Source organism: Zonotrichia leucophrys, chromosome 1, assembly GCF_028769735.1.
Source record: "Zonotrichia leucophrys gambelii isolate GWCS_2022_RI chromosome 1, RI_Zleu_2.0, whole genome shotgun sequence".
Classification (NCBI taxonomy): Eukaryota; Metazoa; Chordata; class Aves; order Passeriformes; family Passerellidae; genus Zonotrichia; species Zonotrichia leucophrys.
The window spans coordinates 115,317,626-115,335,344 of record NC_088169.1 but is presented as its reverse complement, the minus strand read 5'-3'; the positions used below and the strand labels follow the sequence as shown (position 1 = coordinate 115,335,344).

Genomic DNA, 17,719 nt, shown 5'->3' with positions numbered 1-17,719 from the left:
ATGAAAGTCAGGACCGTGCCTGGAGTGGCTGTGAGTGCCCAGTGCCAGCCTGGGACAAGGCCCCTGCTGCTGGCACATCCCCTTGGCACCAGCAGAGGACTCTGCTGCTGCAGGTTCAGCCTATTCAGAGGAACTCCATTAAAAATCAGGATGGATTTTGCACGGCTGGGCCCAGCATCCTCCACGTACCTCCCACCATCTCCCAAGGCCCCCACAGGCTGAGATCTCTGCTGAAAACCCCTCACCCCTTTCTGTCCAAGTTCAAAGGTGGGAGCTTGGTGGTTTGAGGGCATCTCAAGGCTCCCCCAGGATTTAAGTGGGGTTGGGAATGGGGTTTTGACACGGTGCCTTCCCACAGTGAGGGGCAAAAGCAGAGGAGAAGGGTCTGGTGGGAGAATCTCCTGCTCTCCCACCAGCAGCATCAAAGGGGGCTGCAAAAATGGGAGCCTCCAGCACCGAGCTGAGACCTTGCAGCTCATCTCAGGAGTGAGGAGCCACAGCCAGGAAGGTTTCAGCTGGCTGGGAGGATTTGTGGAATTGCTGCTCTTGTATAAATTAGGTTTTGGGGTTTTTCTGGCTGATTTTTTTCTGAATTTTTTGGGTTTTGTTTCTGAGTGTTTTCCTCTGTCCTTGGGAGGTCAGGCAAAAGGATTGAGGATTCAAACACTTCCCCAATCCCAAAGTATGGATAAGTGAGGTTGTGGGGATCTGTGTACTTATATACAACACATGCATGTGTGCCTACATGTGCACAACCCAGCTGCTCCCCAAAATACCCCCAAAATGTTGGTGCTTAGCCAGGGCTTAAAACTGCAGGTATTTGAGGAGAAATCATTTTTTTAAAGGGTTATTTTAAACTTCCAGGTTTCCATGAGCGTTTATTTGTCAGAGTCTGCAAATATTGGTATTGAAGCTGTGAAAGTCTTCAAATAAACTCCTCACAAAGCTGGGTGATTGATGTGTTATTTCAAACACCCACTGGCTTGGTTTCTCCCTGAGCAACTGCTGCCTTGGCCCATCCATACTGGGGGAATTTCTGCAATAATATTGGGCTGTGGGATTTGGGAATTGCCCCCTGTTTGAACACAGCTTTGGCCTGCTGGGTGGTGGCTTTGGGCCTCTCATATCACTCTCCCAAAGCCACCTCAGGCTCTGGCATGGGGGAGGTTTCTCTGGTGTCAAAAACAGATTTTGAGCTGTTGGGTGACAACTCCTTCATGTCACAATTAAATTATTAGGAGCTCAGCAGTGTGGCAACCTTGTCCCTGAATCAAACTGGCCAGGGATGACTTGGAGGGGCAGACAGACTTGTTCCTCTGGATAATCAACCCCCAAGGCAGAAAAGCCGAATAAAAATGGAGACAGGGCTTGGAAGAAGAGGTGGAAGCACCAAGTGTTTACAGTAACAGCATGGCCCATTGCCTGCCACTGTCCCATTAAGGGCCTGCTTCCTAGGAAGGCACGATCAGGAAGGAAAAGCTCTCATGGGATGCTGGGAAGGCCCAGCACAAGTGTGCATTTCCCTCCAGCCCGTGTGGCAGATTTGTTGCCTTGGCAGGAAAGCATCAGTGCTCTCAACTTTCCCTTCCTGCTGCCTGTGCTAAGGGATATTTAGGAAAAGTGGTTTGTGACCACTTGGCGTGGCTGGGTGGCTTTTTTCTGCTCGTTCCTCTGCACAGCCTCTGTGCTCCCCATCAGTGGCTGCTTCTCTTCCTTAATTCTCATTCTTGGGTTTGGGTGACTCAGGGCTGCTATGAGCTGTGCAGAGTCATTGCAGGAAAGATTTGGGAAGGATGCTCTAAATCCCAGAAGTGAAACCTATTCACGTGTGAGCCCTTGGTCCCTGGGCAGTGTCCCCAGAGAGGAACCCCTCTGAGAACCAGAGGTTTCCAACATCTTGTTTTGGTGGCTTCTGAGTGGCTGGGAGAGCCAGAAAAACAAAATAAGTTATATGGGATGGGAGACTAATTATTTTGAGATTTGTTAATTAATTACTTAATCTAACAATTTATTCTAGTCTTCAGCAAGAGCAGCCTAGGAGAATCTACCAAGACCATGGGCACACAAACAAAAAAGGTTGGCTATTGAATTTGTCACACTCCAAGGAGTTTTGTCCTGCCATGACCTCAGAGCTGTCTCTGGATTTTTCCAGAACTGGTGGCATGAAAATCTTGAATTCAAGTGGAGATTGAATTCATTGAATTAGATATACAAAGGAGTGGACAGCTGTACCTGGAGCTTAAAATATTTCCATGGTACTCAACAACCCAGTGTCTACCCACAATACCCATCTTTGTACATACCAGAGGAGACAGCAGAGAAGTGCTTGTAGTAGAAATAAACTCATTTACTGTCAGAAATCTGAGGTGTTTGCATGTTACAAAAATAAAAATGTACAGTCACTGTCATAAAACTCACCTTCTTTTTTTTTCTCTCTAGTATAAGTTAGTGCTTTTACAAACAAAAACAAAAAAGAGTCTAGAGCCAGATTTCCAGCTGGTACCTCTCCAAGTGCTCTGCATTGGCCAGTGGGATCACTTGGGATGGGGACCACAGGATGAGGGACACCCCTGATGGCACTGCCAGTGCTGCCAGGGTGGTGGCCAGCTCAGAGGGAGCTGGGATGTCCAAGCAGGACCAGAGGAGGAAACTTTGGGTATGTTTTTGTTGAATTATTCAGAGCACGGAGCGTGTCCCCGCTGCTTTTTGGCAAGGGTGGGAGGTGGGCAAGGCCTGGCCTGGAGTGATGTTTGTACCAGCTCAGTGCCCTGGCTGAATTCATTTCTCCCAGCTGTTTGTCTCGCCCCAGTGACTGTGCCATGACCCTCCCCATCAGGCCAAGCTCCCTCCACAAGAACAAAGGAATAAAGCTGCTGCCATGGTGCAAGGCCACTCTTTACCCAATCCTATCCCAAACACACTCGAGGGTGGCATGAACCACCCTGCAGATGTCCTGTTTGCCTTTGCCTGCTGTGGTTGTGACAGTGCTGGTTGGGACAAGAGCTCCCCTTTGGGGTGGGAGCACAGGAACTCCCAGTTAGCCCTGAACGGTCCCAGTCACCCGTGACTGAACACACCTGGTGACAGCACCGTGTGCCTTTGTCTCCACCAAACTTGTCAAGAAGGAAGGATGGGAGAAGCTAAGGCCTGGGTCTAAGCCAACATCAGATGTGTTTGCCTAGTCCTGAAACAGAGCTTCTACAAAATGTGACTCGTCCAGTGCTGCAGCTCCAGCAATTTTCATTTTTGGGGGGAGGAATCAGCGTCCTCCTGGCAGGGAAACCACGGACCTGGGCTCTGGGCTCTCCAACCCAACAACTGCAGGGAAAAACACCAAGAGCACCTTCAGGTGAAATGTTCTGTGGACATTTTTTACAAATCCAGGCAGAATGGGCTGAAGCTCAGCACCACCTGCAGCTCCTCAACTCGGGGTTTGGTGCTGGCAAATTTTGTCACCTCTGAGGGACAGCAATGGGGACATGGCAGCGCTCAGCCAAGGGGATGAACTCAGGTCTTTGCTGCTGGGCTGGAAACATGAGTCACCAGGAAGGGGGTTAAAAAAAAATACATGAAGAGCTCACCTTAAATTTTAATGAGCTGGAGATGATTATTAACAGCCAGCAGCTGGAAGCTGCAGGTTCCTGAAAGCTTTTAAAGGGTGACTGCTGCTGTTGGGAAGCACTAATGGGTTTTTTGGAAGATGTTGGCCTCACTGGAGAAACCTACAGGGGACCTGCTGGATGGTACCAGTAAACTCCAGTGGGCTGCTACCAGGGCACTCCAGTGGGATGGAATGTCCATCAGGTTAGTGGGAAGGCAGCCCTTGGACAGGAGCTGGGAATCCCATCCCTGCTCTGCCAGCTTGAAGCTGGGAGAGCATTTCTGCAGGGATGCAAAGCTGTGGGAGAGACCCTTTCCTCTGTGGGTGCTACTCGTCCTTGACATTTGCATCAAGCTGCTCAGCAGAACTGCAGCTGCCTCTCCTCATCCCCCCAAAGCCCTTCCTGCCTTGCCAAGGCACAGAGGAACTCCAACTCCCCGTGTGCCAGGCAATCTGCAAACAGAATTCTTTAGGGGCACTTTCTGCACACGGTGTTCTTGCTTGGGAAAATGACTCAGGGCACTCAGGGCACGATTTGTTCCCCAGATTTGGTCACCTCAGCGTTGATCAGAGGGGCAGCCTGGGATGCAGAGCCACAGACCAGGGTTCATGTGTGCAACCACAGCTGCACCTTCCTGAAAAAAGTACAGCAAAACAAGCAGAGCAGCGCGCTTGACACAGACCACGCCGGAGCGGGGGCAAGCCCAGGCACCCCAAACACCCAAAGCCTCGGGCCCCAGAGCATCCTGTCCTCCCTTCACAGCCAGGACCAACCCTGCTGCTGCGGGGCAGAGCTAGGATTTCAGATCCTTGGAGAGCTGTGTGTCCGTGTCGCTGCTGGTTCCCAGGTGACTGTTGGGCACGATGCCCAGAGCCACCTCGTTCTGAGGCTTCCACGGCACTTTGTTGCCCGCAAACCTCATAAATCGTTGCCCTGCTAAGAAATACAAAATGGGATCCAAGCAGCTGTTGGTGCTGGCCAGGGGACGAGTCACCTTGTAGGCCAGGTTGATGGCGTTGAGGGTCTGGCAGCTCAGGTCCCAGCTCCGGAAGGAGTAGTACAAGGTACGGGTGACGTGGAAAGGAAGAAAACAAACAATGAAGACCACCAGGACGATGATGATCATCTTCACCGACTTCTTCTTGGAGCGGGACAGGCGGGAAATGCCCCGGGTGGGCTGGAGCAGCCGCCGGGCCATCAGGCAGTAGCAGACGATGATGACGAGGAAGGGGATGCAGAAGAGCAGCACCAGCATCACCGAGCTGTAAATGACGAACTGCCCGAAGAGCTCCTTGCTGGAGGTGTCGTGGCAGGTGATGGCGTCGCCCTTGGCGCTGGTGGTGACGAAGAAGAGCACGGGGCACTGGCACACCACGGTCACCAGCCACACGGCCACCGAGACCTTGCGCGCGTGGCGCACGTGGCCCCAGCGCAGCGACTTGAGCGGGTAGCAGATGCCCAGGAAGCGGTGGATGCTGATGCACAGCAGGAAGAGGATGCTGCAGTAGAGGTTGGTGTAGAAGAGGAAGCGCACGAGCTTGCACAGCCCCGCGCTGAAGGGCCAGTTGTCCCCCATGGCGTAGTAGTAGACCAGGAGGGGCAGGGACACCACGTAGAGCGTGTCGCTTATGGCCAGGTTGAACATGTAGGTGGTGGAGGCGTTCCAGGTCTTGATCCTGAAGATGAAGGCGTAGAGGGCCAGCAGGTTGAGGAAGAGCCCCACCACGCACACGATGCCGTAGGAGACGGGCAGCAGGACGTATTTGAAGTCCTCGTCAAACACGCACTTGTAGGGGTTGTCGTCCGTGCCACCCGGCTCCAAGGAGCTGTTGGTGACCCTGGTCCAGGCTGGAGGAGTTGTCAGGTTCTCCATCACCCTGGGGGAAAGCAAAGAGGCTGTAAGCACACGGAGACAATGGCTCAAGAGGGCAGCACATCACTGGCCACAGACACCACGGCCTCACGGTGTTGGTGACACAACTGAGCAGATCCTGGCATGGAGGAATTACAGTCAGGTGGATGAGGTGAGTTTTATTCCACCTCTTTTTGCATCTGGAGCACAGAGGAAGAACTGAGCTGCTTGAAAGGCACCAACAAACCCCAGGCCAGATGTGGGACTCCACCTCAGAGCTCCTGCAGCCCAGCACAATGTCCCAAACCTCCCTTCCCACCAGGTTCACACAGAAATTTGCTCTCCTGCATCTCAGAACAGGAAAGATGCTCCATTCTGTGTTTAACCAGCCACAAGGGGTGACTCAGCTGAGCACCACTAGAAATGCATCCTGCTAAATTCCAGGCAGAGAGGATTAGAAAGTGGAATTTCAGCGCGCAAACCTCGTGACCGTTTCAGAGGTCTTCAGCTCCTTCTGGTAGGGCAAACCTCATCACACCCTGTAATCAAACCTTGCCAAAAGGAGCAGGGTCTCCACCATAGGGGCTCTGGCTTGGCTGCTGATGAGGACGAGGGGTCTTTAATGGGTTTAGTGTTGGGCTGACAGTGGCCAGGTCACAGTCCTGCTCGCTGGCCTTGAGCCCTGCTTGTGCAGAGCTGGTTTCTGCACGGGACTGATTAGCTGGGAGGAGAAAAATGGCCTTGAAAGGGTCTCTGCAGACACACAGAGCCTGGCCTGTCTGAGAGGAGGGACAAGGGCCCTTTTGTGCCCTGGGCTCTGCTGACACACGATCTCTGAGCGAGCCCATGGGTCAGGAATCAAATTAAAATGCATTTCCTCCCTTCCCGTAAGAGGAGCCGGATTGGTGTCCCTGCTGTTCCCTGCCTTACGGGAAGCCCGTGGGAATGGGGGGTCACAGGGAGGCAAAAGCTCCTGCAGGAGAAAGGCTCTGAGGAAAGGTGCCCTTGGAATGAGCGTGTGGGATGTACCCTGGCCCAAACCTCACCAGGATTTCAGGTGGGAAAGAGCAATCCTGGCCTTTTCGGGTGAAGGGCTCAGCTCTAACTTGGTGCCACCATGCTGAGGGACAGTGTGGCCATGCCCTTTCTGGCAGAATAAACACCACATCCAGAGCTATCCCAACCCAGATGCTGTAGGGAAGGAGGCAAAGCTGCCAGCCTGGGTGGTCTCTCACCAAAGTAAAGCACTTTGGTACTAAAAAGCACCTTGACAACTGCTTGCTGAGGGAGAGGGGATGAAGTGATGCTTCCAGCCCATCACCAGGGGATAATTTCAGTCCTTGCTGCAGGGACTGGATCAAACAACCTGTCCAGAAGTGCACTGACACCATCCCTGATGATGTTTCCCCATCCTGCTGCTTTCCCCTTGGAGCAGAGCAGGAACAGGGCTGACTGAGGCTCACACTTCCCAAGGACAGGAGTGGAAACCACACTCACCCCCCAGCTAATCTGCAATATCTGAAAAACCCCAGTACAACTTTGGGAACCACTCTGTGATGAAAATCAGGAGCCAGCACTGTCCTGGCCTCGGGGTTTTGCTTCTCCTGCACTCAGCTCAGCTTTGCTCCCATCCTGCTCCCCCCGAGCCCTCAGCAGCGTGGCTGTGGATGGAGAGGGTTAACAGAGCTCTGGAAGATGGGAAAACATTTTCCAGCTGCTGTTCTCTGCAATTTCTTCCTTCCTTCCCTCTGAGCTGTGCAGCTCTGTGGCCAAGCAGACAGAGGTTGCCCACAGAGCTGGCAGCTGATGAAACAGGCTGGGCAGGCCACCGTGACCGAGGGAAGCCACACAAGATGCCCCAAAGGCTCAGGGAAGGGTTCCGGAGCACTGATGGGGGGAGATCACCCTGAATTCCAGCTCAGCTTCCCACAGGCTCCTGAGACCCCAGGGAGAAAACCCAGCCATGCTCCATCCCTAAGCCAAGGTGGGGAATCTCCTGTGCCTGGTCCCTCATCTCCACCTTCCGGACAAGGAGCAAACGGTGTTTGCTGCTTAGTTTGAATGCAGCCTTGTCCTTGCTGCTGTGCTCTCCCTCCTTTCCCTTCTGGCAATGCAAAAGCCTTTCTTTCTCTCTCTTTTAGCCTCGTTTTGCCCAGAATCCCTAGGACAAAACGTGCTGTGTGTGCAGGGCCCGTGGCTGCAGTCCACCCCATCACTGCATCCGCAGCGAGCTGGAGAGGCCAGGCCAGCCAAGGCACGTGAGGGAACAAGGGCTGGCAGCTGGCACTGCCCTTTGCTGTGCCCACGGGTGCCACAAATGCCAGCTGTGACTCCCCCAGCCCCAGGATGAGGGGAGGGAGAGGAACCAGCAATCCCTGAGCATGCCAAGCGGGATGAACACTTCTGTGATGCCCAAAAGCAAACAAACCACGATGCTTTGGTGAGAACCACCTGCATCTGCCCCATCACTTCATCTCCTGGCCCCTTCTGAGGTCACAGTGGGAGGCTTTTCCTCTGGCATTGACCAGGCACAGCTTTTTGGGTGCCATCCACTCACAGTTTCCTCCGTGTTGAACCACGTGCAGGCTGCAGTGGCTGGGCCATCCCTCCCTCTGCAGTGTGGACCCGTTTATCCCATGAGTTTATTCCCAGAAAACCTCAGTGCCAGAGGATGAGGGCAGCACAGGAGAGCAGCCTGGGCAGATCACTGCCCTCAAATACAGCACCCACAGGCACGTGCACGTGAAGTCAGCATCCCAAAACGCTCCTGTAACTGGATCTGCAGGGATACTTGGATCAGGCAGCAGGGGAGAGGAGGGGGCTGTCATGGGAGAAGGTCACGGGCAGCTGAGGGATGGGCAGCACTCCACAGGGAGCCCACGGGATGGGCACTGAAATCCCAAGTAAAGGCCTTGGCTCCTGATTTCTGCCCCATTTTCCAGCATTCCCAGTGCCATCCCAGCTGGAATTTGCCAGGCAGCAGCAAAGTCACTGAACACAGCAAAGAGCAACCAAGTCACGGCTGCGATTAATACGTTTTCACAGGGGGCTGATGAGGTTTAATTGGCCTTCCCAAATAATTAATGTGGATTAATTTCCCAGCAGGACCTCACAGAAGCAGCCCTTGGTGGTGCCACAGCTCCCACTGTTTAATGCTGAGGCTGAAACCACGATCCCTTCATTCAGCACATCTTCTCCCTGACTCCCTTCCAAAGGACATGTGGAGAATGTGGGTGTTTTCCCTGCCCTCATTCTGAGGCATTGCCTGGACTCATCAAAATCCTCGCTCAGGACCAGGAACCACTCGAGACTCTGGCAAGCAAAACGACCTGGGATCGTTTATTGTAGGTGGCCATTGAATCTTAGTATGTATTGTATAGGTGGCCTTTGAGTTATAGCGAAATCTATGTATTGTATAGGTGGCCTATGAGTCTCAGTAAAATCTCTGTATTGTGTAAGTGGCCTTGCCCCAATCCTAGTTGTTCTAGATGGGCTGCAGCTGTGGCCAGTGAAGATAACTGGGATAAAAGGGGGTGGTTGGCTGGTCAGGGAGAGTCTTGGAGGAGCCCTGATGGAGAAGCAGGAACTGGACTACTGTGAGGAGCTGTGTGTGAGGAAACCACCCAGAAGGTATGGGACTCTAGAAATATGATAACAAAAATAGGATAATAACAGTTTTTCACTGCTCTGGGGCTGTGGTTCCGAGCCTTTGTGACCAAAAGCTAACAGGGAAGGTGTTTGGGTGCTCCCGAGCCTGTCTGCTTGGAGCTGTGAGATGGGATCCGAAATCTGAGCCTGCCCAAACTGCTGCTTTCCATCTGCCCTTTCCCTTGGATCCTTTCTGCCACAGTGACCTTCAGAGCCCTTCTCCTCCAGGCTGGCCCCATCCACCAGTGTGGGCTGAGGATCATCCCCAGCGCTTCTCCCCCGCAATCCCAAGGCAAGGCACCCCAAAATTCATTTCCAGCTTTAAGGGGCTTTGTCCATCTCCCTGCCAGGTAACATCCCTCCTTTATCCCTGTTTACCCCTTCTTCCATCCCCAAAATAGCCAGAATGCCTCAATTAAAGCAAAACCTTGCAAAGAATCTCTGTTTCTGTCCCTACAAAAAAGCAGCTTTGGAGGGCAGCTCCACTCCAGGAATGCTGCCTCAGTTTCCCCTCTTGTCAGCAGGCTGAGAAACAGCAGAGTTGAATTTGTTTTCTCTGTGAAAAATATTTTTCTGGGGGTGTTTTGGTTTCCTAGAGGGTTTTTCAGTAACTTGATCCAAGCTAAAAAGGGAAGAGAAAGTCTGGAGAAAAAAATGTAACGAGTTTAAAAGAACTTCATGACTTTGTTTGAAGGTCAAATAAAAGGTTTTGCTTTGAGAGAAATCCCTTCCTCTGGGAATTTCTGGTTTCCCCCAAGGAACTCCCTGAATTCCTCCCTGAATCCATCTCCCTTCCAGCTTTTGCTTCCCTGGGGGTACCAAAGCCTCCTGCCTTGCTCCACACCACGGGGAACCAATTGAGATTAATCAAATCTGTGGCTTTACAGTGAATTGAGAAAGCATTAAAACCAGCAGTGACAATGGTAATTAAGGCCACCTTCACTCAGTAGAACCTGACTCAATTCCCAGCACGGCAGAGCTCTGGGGATGGGTCCTGCTGGAAGCAAACAGCAACCCTGGCCAATATTTAATATTTAATCCCTTCACCAACACTTCCCTTCCTGCTTCAGCAAGGGTGATGCTCCCTGCCTGTTTTTCCCTGCTGTGGGATAGGGGCAGATCCCATTTGACCCCTCAAACTTCCAGTTTTACTAATTCCATGGGGGAACCTGAGCACTTAGGCTCCTTTAGGCTTCCTGGAGGTACAAGGCGGTGTTTGTGTCAGGAGTTTGACTTTGGTTTTGCCCTCCATGACCTTTAAATGCCCACAGGAGGAAGCAACAGTCAGAGGGAAGAGTGTGGCACCAGTTTCTGGCCGATTTGGTGACCCTACAAGCTCCGTATGTGGGAGAAAGGACATTTCCATGGAGACCTCCCATCCTGCTGCCCACACCAAGGGAGTCACAACCACCCTGGAGAAACCAAAGGCGCTCAGGGGACAACCAGGACAACGCAATCACCGTGGCACCAGCAGAAAAAGGACTTTGGGGGATGCATTTTTTGTCCCATGGAGGCAGGAGCGTCTTTGCTGCATGGGTGGTTCCCAGCCAGGTTTTGGTGGGGGCTGCCCGGCAGCACGCTCGGCTGCCAGAGAACTATTCGTGGCTTTGGCTCCCTGTCAACAACCCAAGATAAAAATCGCGCTGGGCAGAGACAGGATAAAGTCACTCAGTGCCACGACCCGTCAGAAATCCTTTTGGGGCCTTTATAACCCTCTAAGCCCCGGGATGTGGCTGTGCTTTGGGGAACGGAGAGTTTTGGGGTCTCTCCCTTTGCATGGAGCCCCCCAAACTATCAGCCACCTGTTGTTTGAGGGAAAACAAGAGTAATTTGGTAGTAATGATACGGCCCAAATTTGGCAGCAATGACCATCCCCCAGTGCTGGTGGCCCCCAGAGCTGGGTTTGCTGCTCCTCACCTCGTGCACAGGAAGGCAGCGGGTTGCCAAGTGGCTTTTGCAATAAACTGATAAGCAAACTGGAACAGAAAGAGAAATGGGATGTTTTGCCCCAAAAGTTGTTCCTGCAGCGGTGTCAGCCAGTGCCCAGCTCAGGGAAGACGGGTGTTTGGGGTGTTAGGAGCTGCTAGAAGGAGTCAAACAGTTTGAAATGAGAGTGTCACCATTGCAGTGTAAATTAAAACACTCCCAGAGAAATTACATAGGGAGCCCAGCATGCAAAGAGGTGGAAAAACACGGAGCAAAGCAGGGAGTCAGCTCCATGGTTTAACCTGAGCTGCAGGAAATCACGGACAAACAGCCAGAGAACTCCCCGGGGAAGGGAGAAACTCAGCAGCAAAGACATTATTGTGAATTAATGCATAAAAAACCCAACAATTCAGGCGAAGAGGAGCAGGAGGTTTCCCTGCATGCCCGTTCGTGCCAGCACCCGCCCAGGCCAGCGTCTCCCTGCCGGCTGCGGGTCCCACTGCCCCATTTGGGGCACTTTGGGGCTTTTTTAGTGGCACTCCGGGCAGAACCTGGGGGTGACAGGAGGAGAGCCGGGGTTGGGCTCGGTCCATGCCGTGCCCCACGCCCTGCGCTGGGTGCGCTGTGTCACCCAGACAGCAACAAGTGCCACCGCCACCTCCGTGAGTACGTGCGTGTGTGTGTGTGCCCCCTATTCGTGTATGTGCATGTCCTCTGTTCACGTGTGAGCATGTCCCTATTCATGTGTGTGCGTGTCCCTATTCATGTGTGTGGGTGTCCCCTACCCATGTGTGTGCGTGTCCCCTTCCACCTCCCGTGCGTGTCGCGTCTCCCCCATGTGCGTGTCCCCATTCCCACCCCATTCACGAGTTTCCCACACCACCCTGGAGGTCGCCTCCCGTCCTTCCTTGTCGCGGGCACCCCCGCATCCCCCCAGGATGCCCCCCATGCTCCCCACCATGGTCCCCCCGCTGTCCCCCGCCCGCCGCAGCCGCGCTCACCGGGCGATGCCGAGCCGGGGGCTCCGTGCCGGGGTTCAGCGCCGATGGCCCCGCTCGGGAGGCCGTGCCATGCCCGGCTTTGCTCCTTCCCCCGCCCCGGTGCCGCCTGTCCCGGTGCCGCCCGTGCCGCGTGTGAGCCCGGCCGAGGCCGCGCCGCCCTCCCGGCGCTGGGAACCGGGCTGGAACGGGGCAGGACCGGGGCCAGAGCTGCCCCGCCCGGGCCGGGACCGCCCCTTCCCCCGGGGACGGGACAGGAGCGCTCTCTTCTCCCTGGATGGGAACGTGCGTGGGACCGGGACCGCAGTGCGGCCGCCCCTCTGTTCCCCTCCGGATGGCGCTGTGGATGGGGTCGGGATTCGGGTCCGAGCGGGATCCCCCTCCCTGCCCCGGAGTGTGGATGGGAGCGGTATTAGGGACAGAGCGGGATCCCCTTCCCTGGCCCGGAGTGTGGATGGGATCGGGATTCGGGTCAGAGCGGGATCCCCCTCCCTGCCCCGGAGTGAGAGTGTGGATGGGATCGGGGCTGGGCACCGACCGCTCTCCCCTTTCTCACCCGGGAATGGGACCGGGATTAGGGCTGGGATAGGAGATATCCCTCCCTCCATCCTCCAGAAATGGGAGCATGGATGGCATCAGAGCTGAGACTGACACTGGAGACAGGTGATTGCCCCCCAAATCCTTCAGAAATGGGAGCATGGATAGCATCAGAACTGGGACTGACATTGGAGACAGGTGATTGCCCCCCAAATCCTCCCCCGGGGATGGGGCCGGAGTTAGGACAAGGACAGGACCCCTCCTACCTCCTGCCCGGGAATGGGACCATGGATGGGTCTGGAGCTGGGGCTGAGACCGGACTCACTTCCACTGATGCCAGGGCTGGGATGTTGGGGCATTTCATCATTGCTGTGTCCAGGAGGACACGGCAGAAGCTTTGCTCGAGGTTTGCTCCTTGCTGTGCCCTCTTTGCCCTGCTGTCCCCACAGAGCCCTGCAGGAAGCTGAGGAGAGCCACCAGCACCAGCAGCACCTTCACACCCTGTCCTCTCCTGCAGGTGCCCGAGGGAAGCAGTGGCCAGGTCCAGACCAACTTTCCTCCTTCATCTGGGTGAGAAACTTTGAGATTTTGGGGCTGGGGGAGCAGGCACAGCCCCAGGGGATGACGTGCAGGTGGCCCAGCTGTTTTCCACCACCACGAGCCCCAGTGCTCCCCCGAGCATTCCCCATCTGTGTCCCTGGGTGACAGCCAGGTCCTCCTTCCCCTGCTGGATTAATTCCATCTGGGGGTCCTTGGGCCCCCTGGCTGTGCTGGGAGGGCACAAAGCCCCTGATGAGGAGGGGAAGGACACCAATGGCATCTATTACTCAGCAGCAGAAGGTGGCAGCTGGCTCAGGAGGCTTTGAGAGGATATGAACTCCTGGCATGGACACAGCGCTGCTGCAGAGCTTTTGCTCACGGACCTCCATGCCAGAAAAGAGCAAAAAAAAAAAAATTCCTGTTTCCTTCTTCTGATGTAATTTGTTTGAGGAGGGAAAACAATACATCACATCGCAGCTATTTGGGGCTGATAAGGGAGGAAGGACAGGCTTGCTGCCTGCCCAGAGGGAGGGACATGCCTGAGTGAGGCTCAGCCGGGTGCCCTGGCTGCTGAGCCCTGCCCAGCCCATCCCTCCCGGGTTTGGAAACGCTTCCTGGGCAAAGGCTGGGCTCACCCAGCCACAGCACCTTGGTTTCGCCCTCCAAATCCTTCCCCTGCCAGGGATGGATGATGCCCAGGGGTGGTGGACGATGCCCAGAGGGGATGGACGATGCCCAGAGGGGATGGACGATGCCCAGGGGTGATGGACGATGCCCAGAGGGGATGGACGATGCCCAGGGAGCTGTTGCTGTCCGTGCAGGAGCTGTGACCCGTGGGATGATGCTGCTGCTCTCAGCATCCCTTGCCTGGCACCATCTCCCCCAGCCTGCTCCTCCAAGGTCTGAGCACCTGCAGCTCTTCCTCTGCAGGATGGAGCCAAACAGCTCAAAAACAAGAGGCAGGCTCATCTGCAGGGGTGATTACTGATGGCCAGGCTGGCTGCGAGGGCTGCTTGAGGAGATGTTTCTCTAAAAGCTTCTTTGGAGCAGGGAGGTGTCCCCTGGAGAGCCCTCTTCCCATCAGACCTTTCCCCAGCCTGGTTGAAGTCCCAGCAGGCAGGAGCTTCCCAGCTTCACTGCCCACTGCAAGGAAAATCCTCTCCTTTCCCTTTTTTACTTTTTCTCCTCTCGTTTGGGCGTGAGGGAGATGGAAGGAGGGCATCAACCCTAACCCACCTTACTCATTTCTGTCCTATCACCCAGGGCACCCAAAACCAGAGCCTCCCCTGCCCCAAATCTCCCTTTCCCAGCTCCACAGCAGCCCAAGGAGGAGGCAGATGTTTTAAATCCTGTTGAAAAGCCACTGGTTTGTGCAGCTGCATGCAGAAGACAGAGGCAATACGCGGCGAGCCGACCTGGAAAGCAGCCCCACGTTTCCCTTTGCAGCTTCATTTTTCAACCCTTTTGGCAGCCCAGCAGGTTTCTAAGACACTTTCAAAACATTCCCATGTTGACTAGCAGGCAGGAATGTGCTACAGGAATGGGTGGACCGGGGAGGTCAGGCTGGCCACAGCAGAGCCTGCACTGCACCCATGGGTGCAGCTCAAACACACAGAGACACCGGCGGGAGTGCTGGCATGTGTCAAATCTCCTTCTTTTCTGTGCTTTATTTTGTTTTTAAAGCCTTAGGTGCAGCAAGCAAGGCAGTTGGGGTGTGTTGGGCTGAGCCTGCAGCCCTGCCCTGTGTGACTGGGCTGGCAGGAGGGACATCCATGGGAGCTGATGTGACCTTGCAGCTTCCCAGGGTGCCTGGATTGTCCCTCCAGGATGTTCCTACTCAGGACCACCAATTTTATAGGGGCAGCAAAGGCCCAGGCAGCTGGGGGAGGAACCTTTGCTGTGTGGGGCTGGTGCTCCGTGAGGAACAGGGAATTGGGGGAGCCCTGAGGCGCAAGGGGCTCTCTGGGGCCAGCAGCCGCAGGCAGAGAGCCTTGAGCACATTGCTCAGTGCAGGGAGGGCTTTGCTCTGTGGCTGTGCCCATCTGGGTGGGGACTTTCTCTTCTCCACCGGCGGTTGGGGCTTTTTATTTCAGCCCAGCTTTCGTTTCCTCCCCACCGAGCGCATGTGGTGCCTCTCCCCTCCTCCTCCTCCTCCTCCCCATCAGGAAGGTGATGGAGCTGCCACTCACTTTTCCTCCCAGCTCCTGCACAACCCAGGTTTTTGGAGGGGTTTTCAGGCTCCAAGTGCATTTTCCCCCATCAAGATGATGCTTGCAAAGAGGCAAGGCATTAGGAGCTGCCTGCCAGGCCCTAAACACAAGCATCCTGTTGTGGCCAGAAGTGTTTGTGCTTTTAGGAAGACCATAAATAAATAAAGCACCTCACACCAGGGCAGGTGTGTTAAAATTAAAATTAACCCATAGGCTGGGGCTGGGTGTGCTGTGGGTTCCCAGGTTTGGTTCTGCTCTGCAGCCTGTACAGGGGGTGTCACAAAAAAGACACAAAACTCAACAAGGACAGCTGTGGCAGGGTCACCTCTGCTTTTGCTGGCCTCATTGATGGCTTTCTTAGGAGCAGAGATGCTGAGTTTTCTGCCAGATTTCATGACACTTCCTCTTCCCCTGGGACTGCCTTGAAAATAGTAAATAAGGCAGATTTAAAAAAAAAAAAAAAAAGGCAAACAAACCCATTCAAGGTCTCATTCAAGAGGGTTTGAGCAAGCTGAAGCAGCAGGAGCTGCTGGAAGAGGTGTCCTGGAGGACAGAACTTGCTGCTGGGGGAGGTTTTGCAGTGATTCTGGCATTCAATAACACAAGTAAACAAATTTCCTCAAATCAAATCCTCCCAAAACCAGCAGCATCCACATAATGGTCCTGGCCTAAAATAGTGCTGGGGGTTCCCAAAGAAGGCTCCTTTCTCCTCCTTTCTCTATTTGCAGAGCTGCTGGGGAGCTGTGCAGGGGTGGCCCCAGCTGTGCCCGGACCCCTGGCAGCAGCTTGGGATTCAATGGGCATGGGCAGCTGGATTTGGGGTCCAATCACCCCCAAATTTTGTGGGGTTACAGCTTGGCTGACCCACCAGCAGCTCAGCCTGGGGTCAAACCCATGATGGGTTAACTCCAGCTGCAGATTGCTTCAAGGGATGGAGTGGCAGGGCCCCCATGGCATCCCATGGCTCCCATTTTCCACCTGATCCTCATGGCATCCACAGCAAAGAAAAGCCCCAGAGGGTTCAGGAGCAAGTTCCCATTGGTGCTGGAGAAAAACCCATCTCCCAGTAGTTCTGTGGGCTGTTATTTTTGCTCCCAGCTCCCAGCAGTGAGACCAGCACAGGGTCCCACCCTGGAGCCTCTTTGTTTAAAAAAAAAAACAAAACACAAACTTGTCCTCACTACGGGACTTTTGACATCACTTCCTTCCCCTTCTGCTCCAAAGAACCTTTGTGTCCTCGGGGAGATTCCCTCAGAGACACCCCAGGGATGGCCCTGGGCCCCAGAAAGCCTCAGCGCCACACAAGGGGGGTGATCCTTAGATCCCTATCCAGCTCAGCCCCATGAGGCCAGTCCTGCCTGGAGCCCCCTGGATGTCCATCTAAATTAAATTCACATCAATTTTATTCAAAATTCACTTCAAATGGGTGAAAGAATCACACCAAGTGTCTCCTCAGAGCCCAGACTGATCATGTGGGGATTGGAGGGATGGGTGGGGATGGAGAGGGCACCATCACACCGTCCCAATGTCTCTGGGTCGCCCATCCTGCTTTTTGCCTTTTGGGAGAAGGTTGGTGACATCCTCCTATGGTCAGCCCATCCTTTAGCAGCTTCCCCATGGATACAAACCCTGTTGGAAGAAAAACAGCATTAGATCTGCTTTGACTGTCAATACAAATAATGGAATCATAGAGGCTGGAAAAGACCTTAAAGATCATCAGGTGCCACCATTCCCCCAGCACTGCCAAGGCCACCACTGACCCATGTCCCCAGGTGCCACATCCACACGGCTTTAAATCCCTCCAGGGATGGGAATTCCAGCACTGCCTTGGGCAGGAAAACCTCCCTGCACGGGATGGATGCAATTCATCTTCTCTGTTTTAAAATCCCCTCCATCATCATTATTTTAAAATAGCGTTTTCCTGTATTTTTTTTAACACACCAATTAGACCCAAAGTGGGCTCAGGAGTGCAGAGTTCTGTGACCAACCCCAGTTTTCCTGGCTGGAGCAGCGAGGGAAGGTGGGAGATGATTGTGCCCACATGGATTTGTCCCAGCCCGAAAAGGGAGCCCAGCCCTGAGGAGTCCTTGTCAGGAGGCCAATATTGTTATCTAGGTTCTGGCTGGTGTTGCTCCCCTGGACCTGTGCCACTGCAGTTAGAATATCTCTCCCACCACTCCCAGCATGGAAAGGTCACGTTCCAGAGATTAATCCGGAGTCTCCCAGGCCGCCTCCTTGGCTTGGGATCCCTGCTGGGAGTGAAAGCCTTGGGATGCTGGGTGTGCACTCCAGGCCTGGACATCCCCTGGCACCAGCACGTCCCCCAGGAGCTGGGCATGGAGCTGTGGACAGTTCTGAGCTCAACAGAACCCAATTCCCCACGTCCAGTGGTTAATTCCATGAAAA

At 54.3% G+C, this 17,719-nt stretch overlaps 1 protein-coding gene and 1 long non-coding RNA gene across 3 annotated transcripts; one reads left to right on the top strand and one right to left on the bottom strand.

Annotated features, from left to right (window-relative positions):
- Nucleotides 1–2,326: 2,326 nt before the first annotated feature.
- P2RY2 (purinergic receptor P2Y2) lies at nucleotides 2,327–12,221 on the bottom strand. Its single transcript, XM_064728424.1, has 2 exons — nucleotides 12,030–12,221; nucleotides 2,327–5,479 (listed from the first exon to the last, which is right to left on the bottom strand). The coding sequence occupies exon 2, from the start codon at nucleotides 5,473–5,475 to the stop codon at nucleotides 4,396–4,398; it is 1,080 nt and encodes a 359-aa protein (XP_064584494.1). The 5' UTR covers nucleotides 5,476–5,479; nucleotides 12,030–12,221; the 3' UTR covers nucleotides 2,327–4,395.
- Nucleotides 8,942–17,214, top strand: LOC135455310 (uncharacterized). Of its 2 annotated transcripts, none has more exons than XR_010442306.1 (3): nucleotides 8,942–9,084; nucleotides 10,374–11,690; nucleotides 13,081–17,214. It is a non-coding gene; the product is annotated as an uncharacterized LOC135455310 (long non-coding RNA). The 2 variants fall into 2 exon arrangements; XR_010442305.1 differs by having other exon boundaries at nucleotides 10,374–11,694.
- The last annotated feature ends 505 nt before the right edge of the window (nucleotides 17,215–17,719 follow it).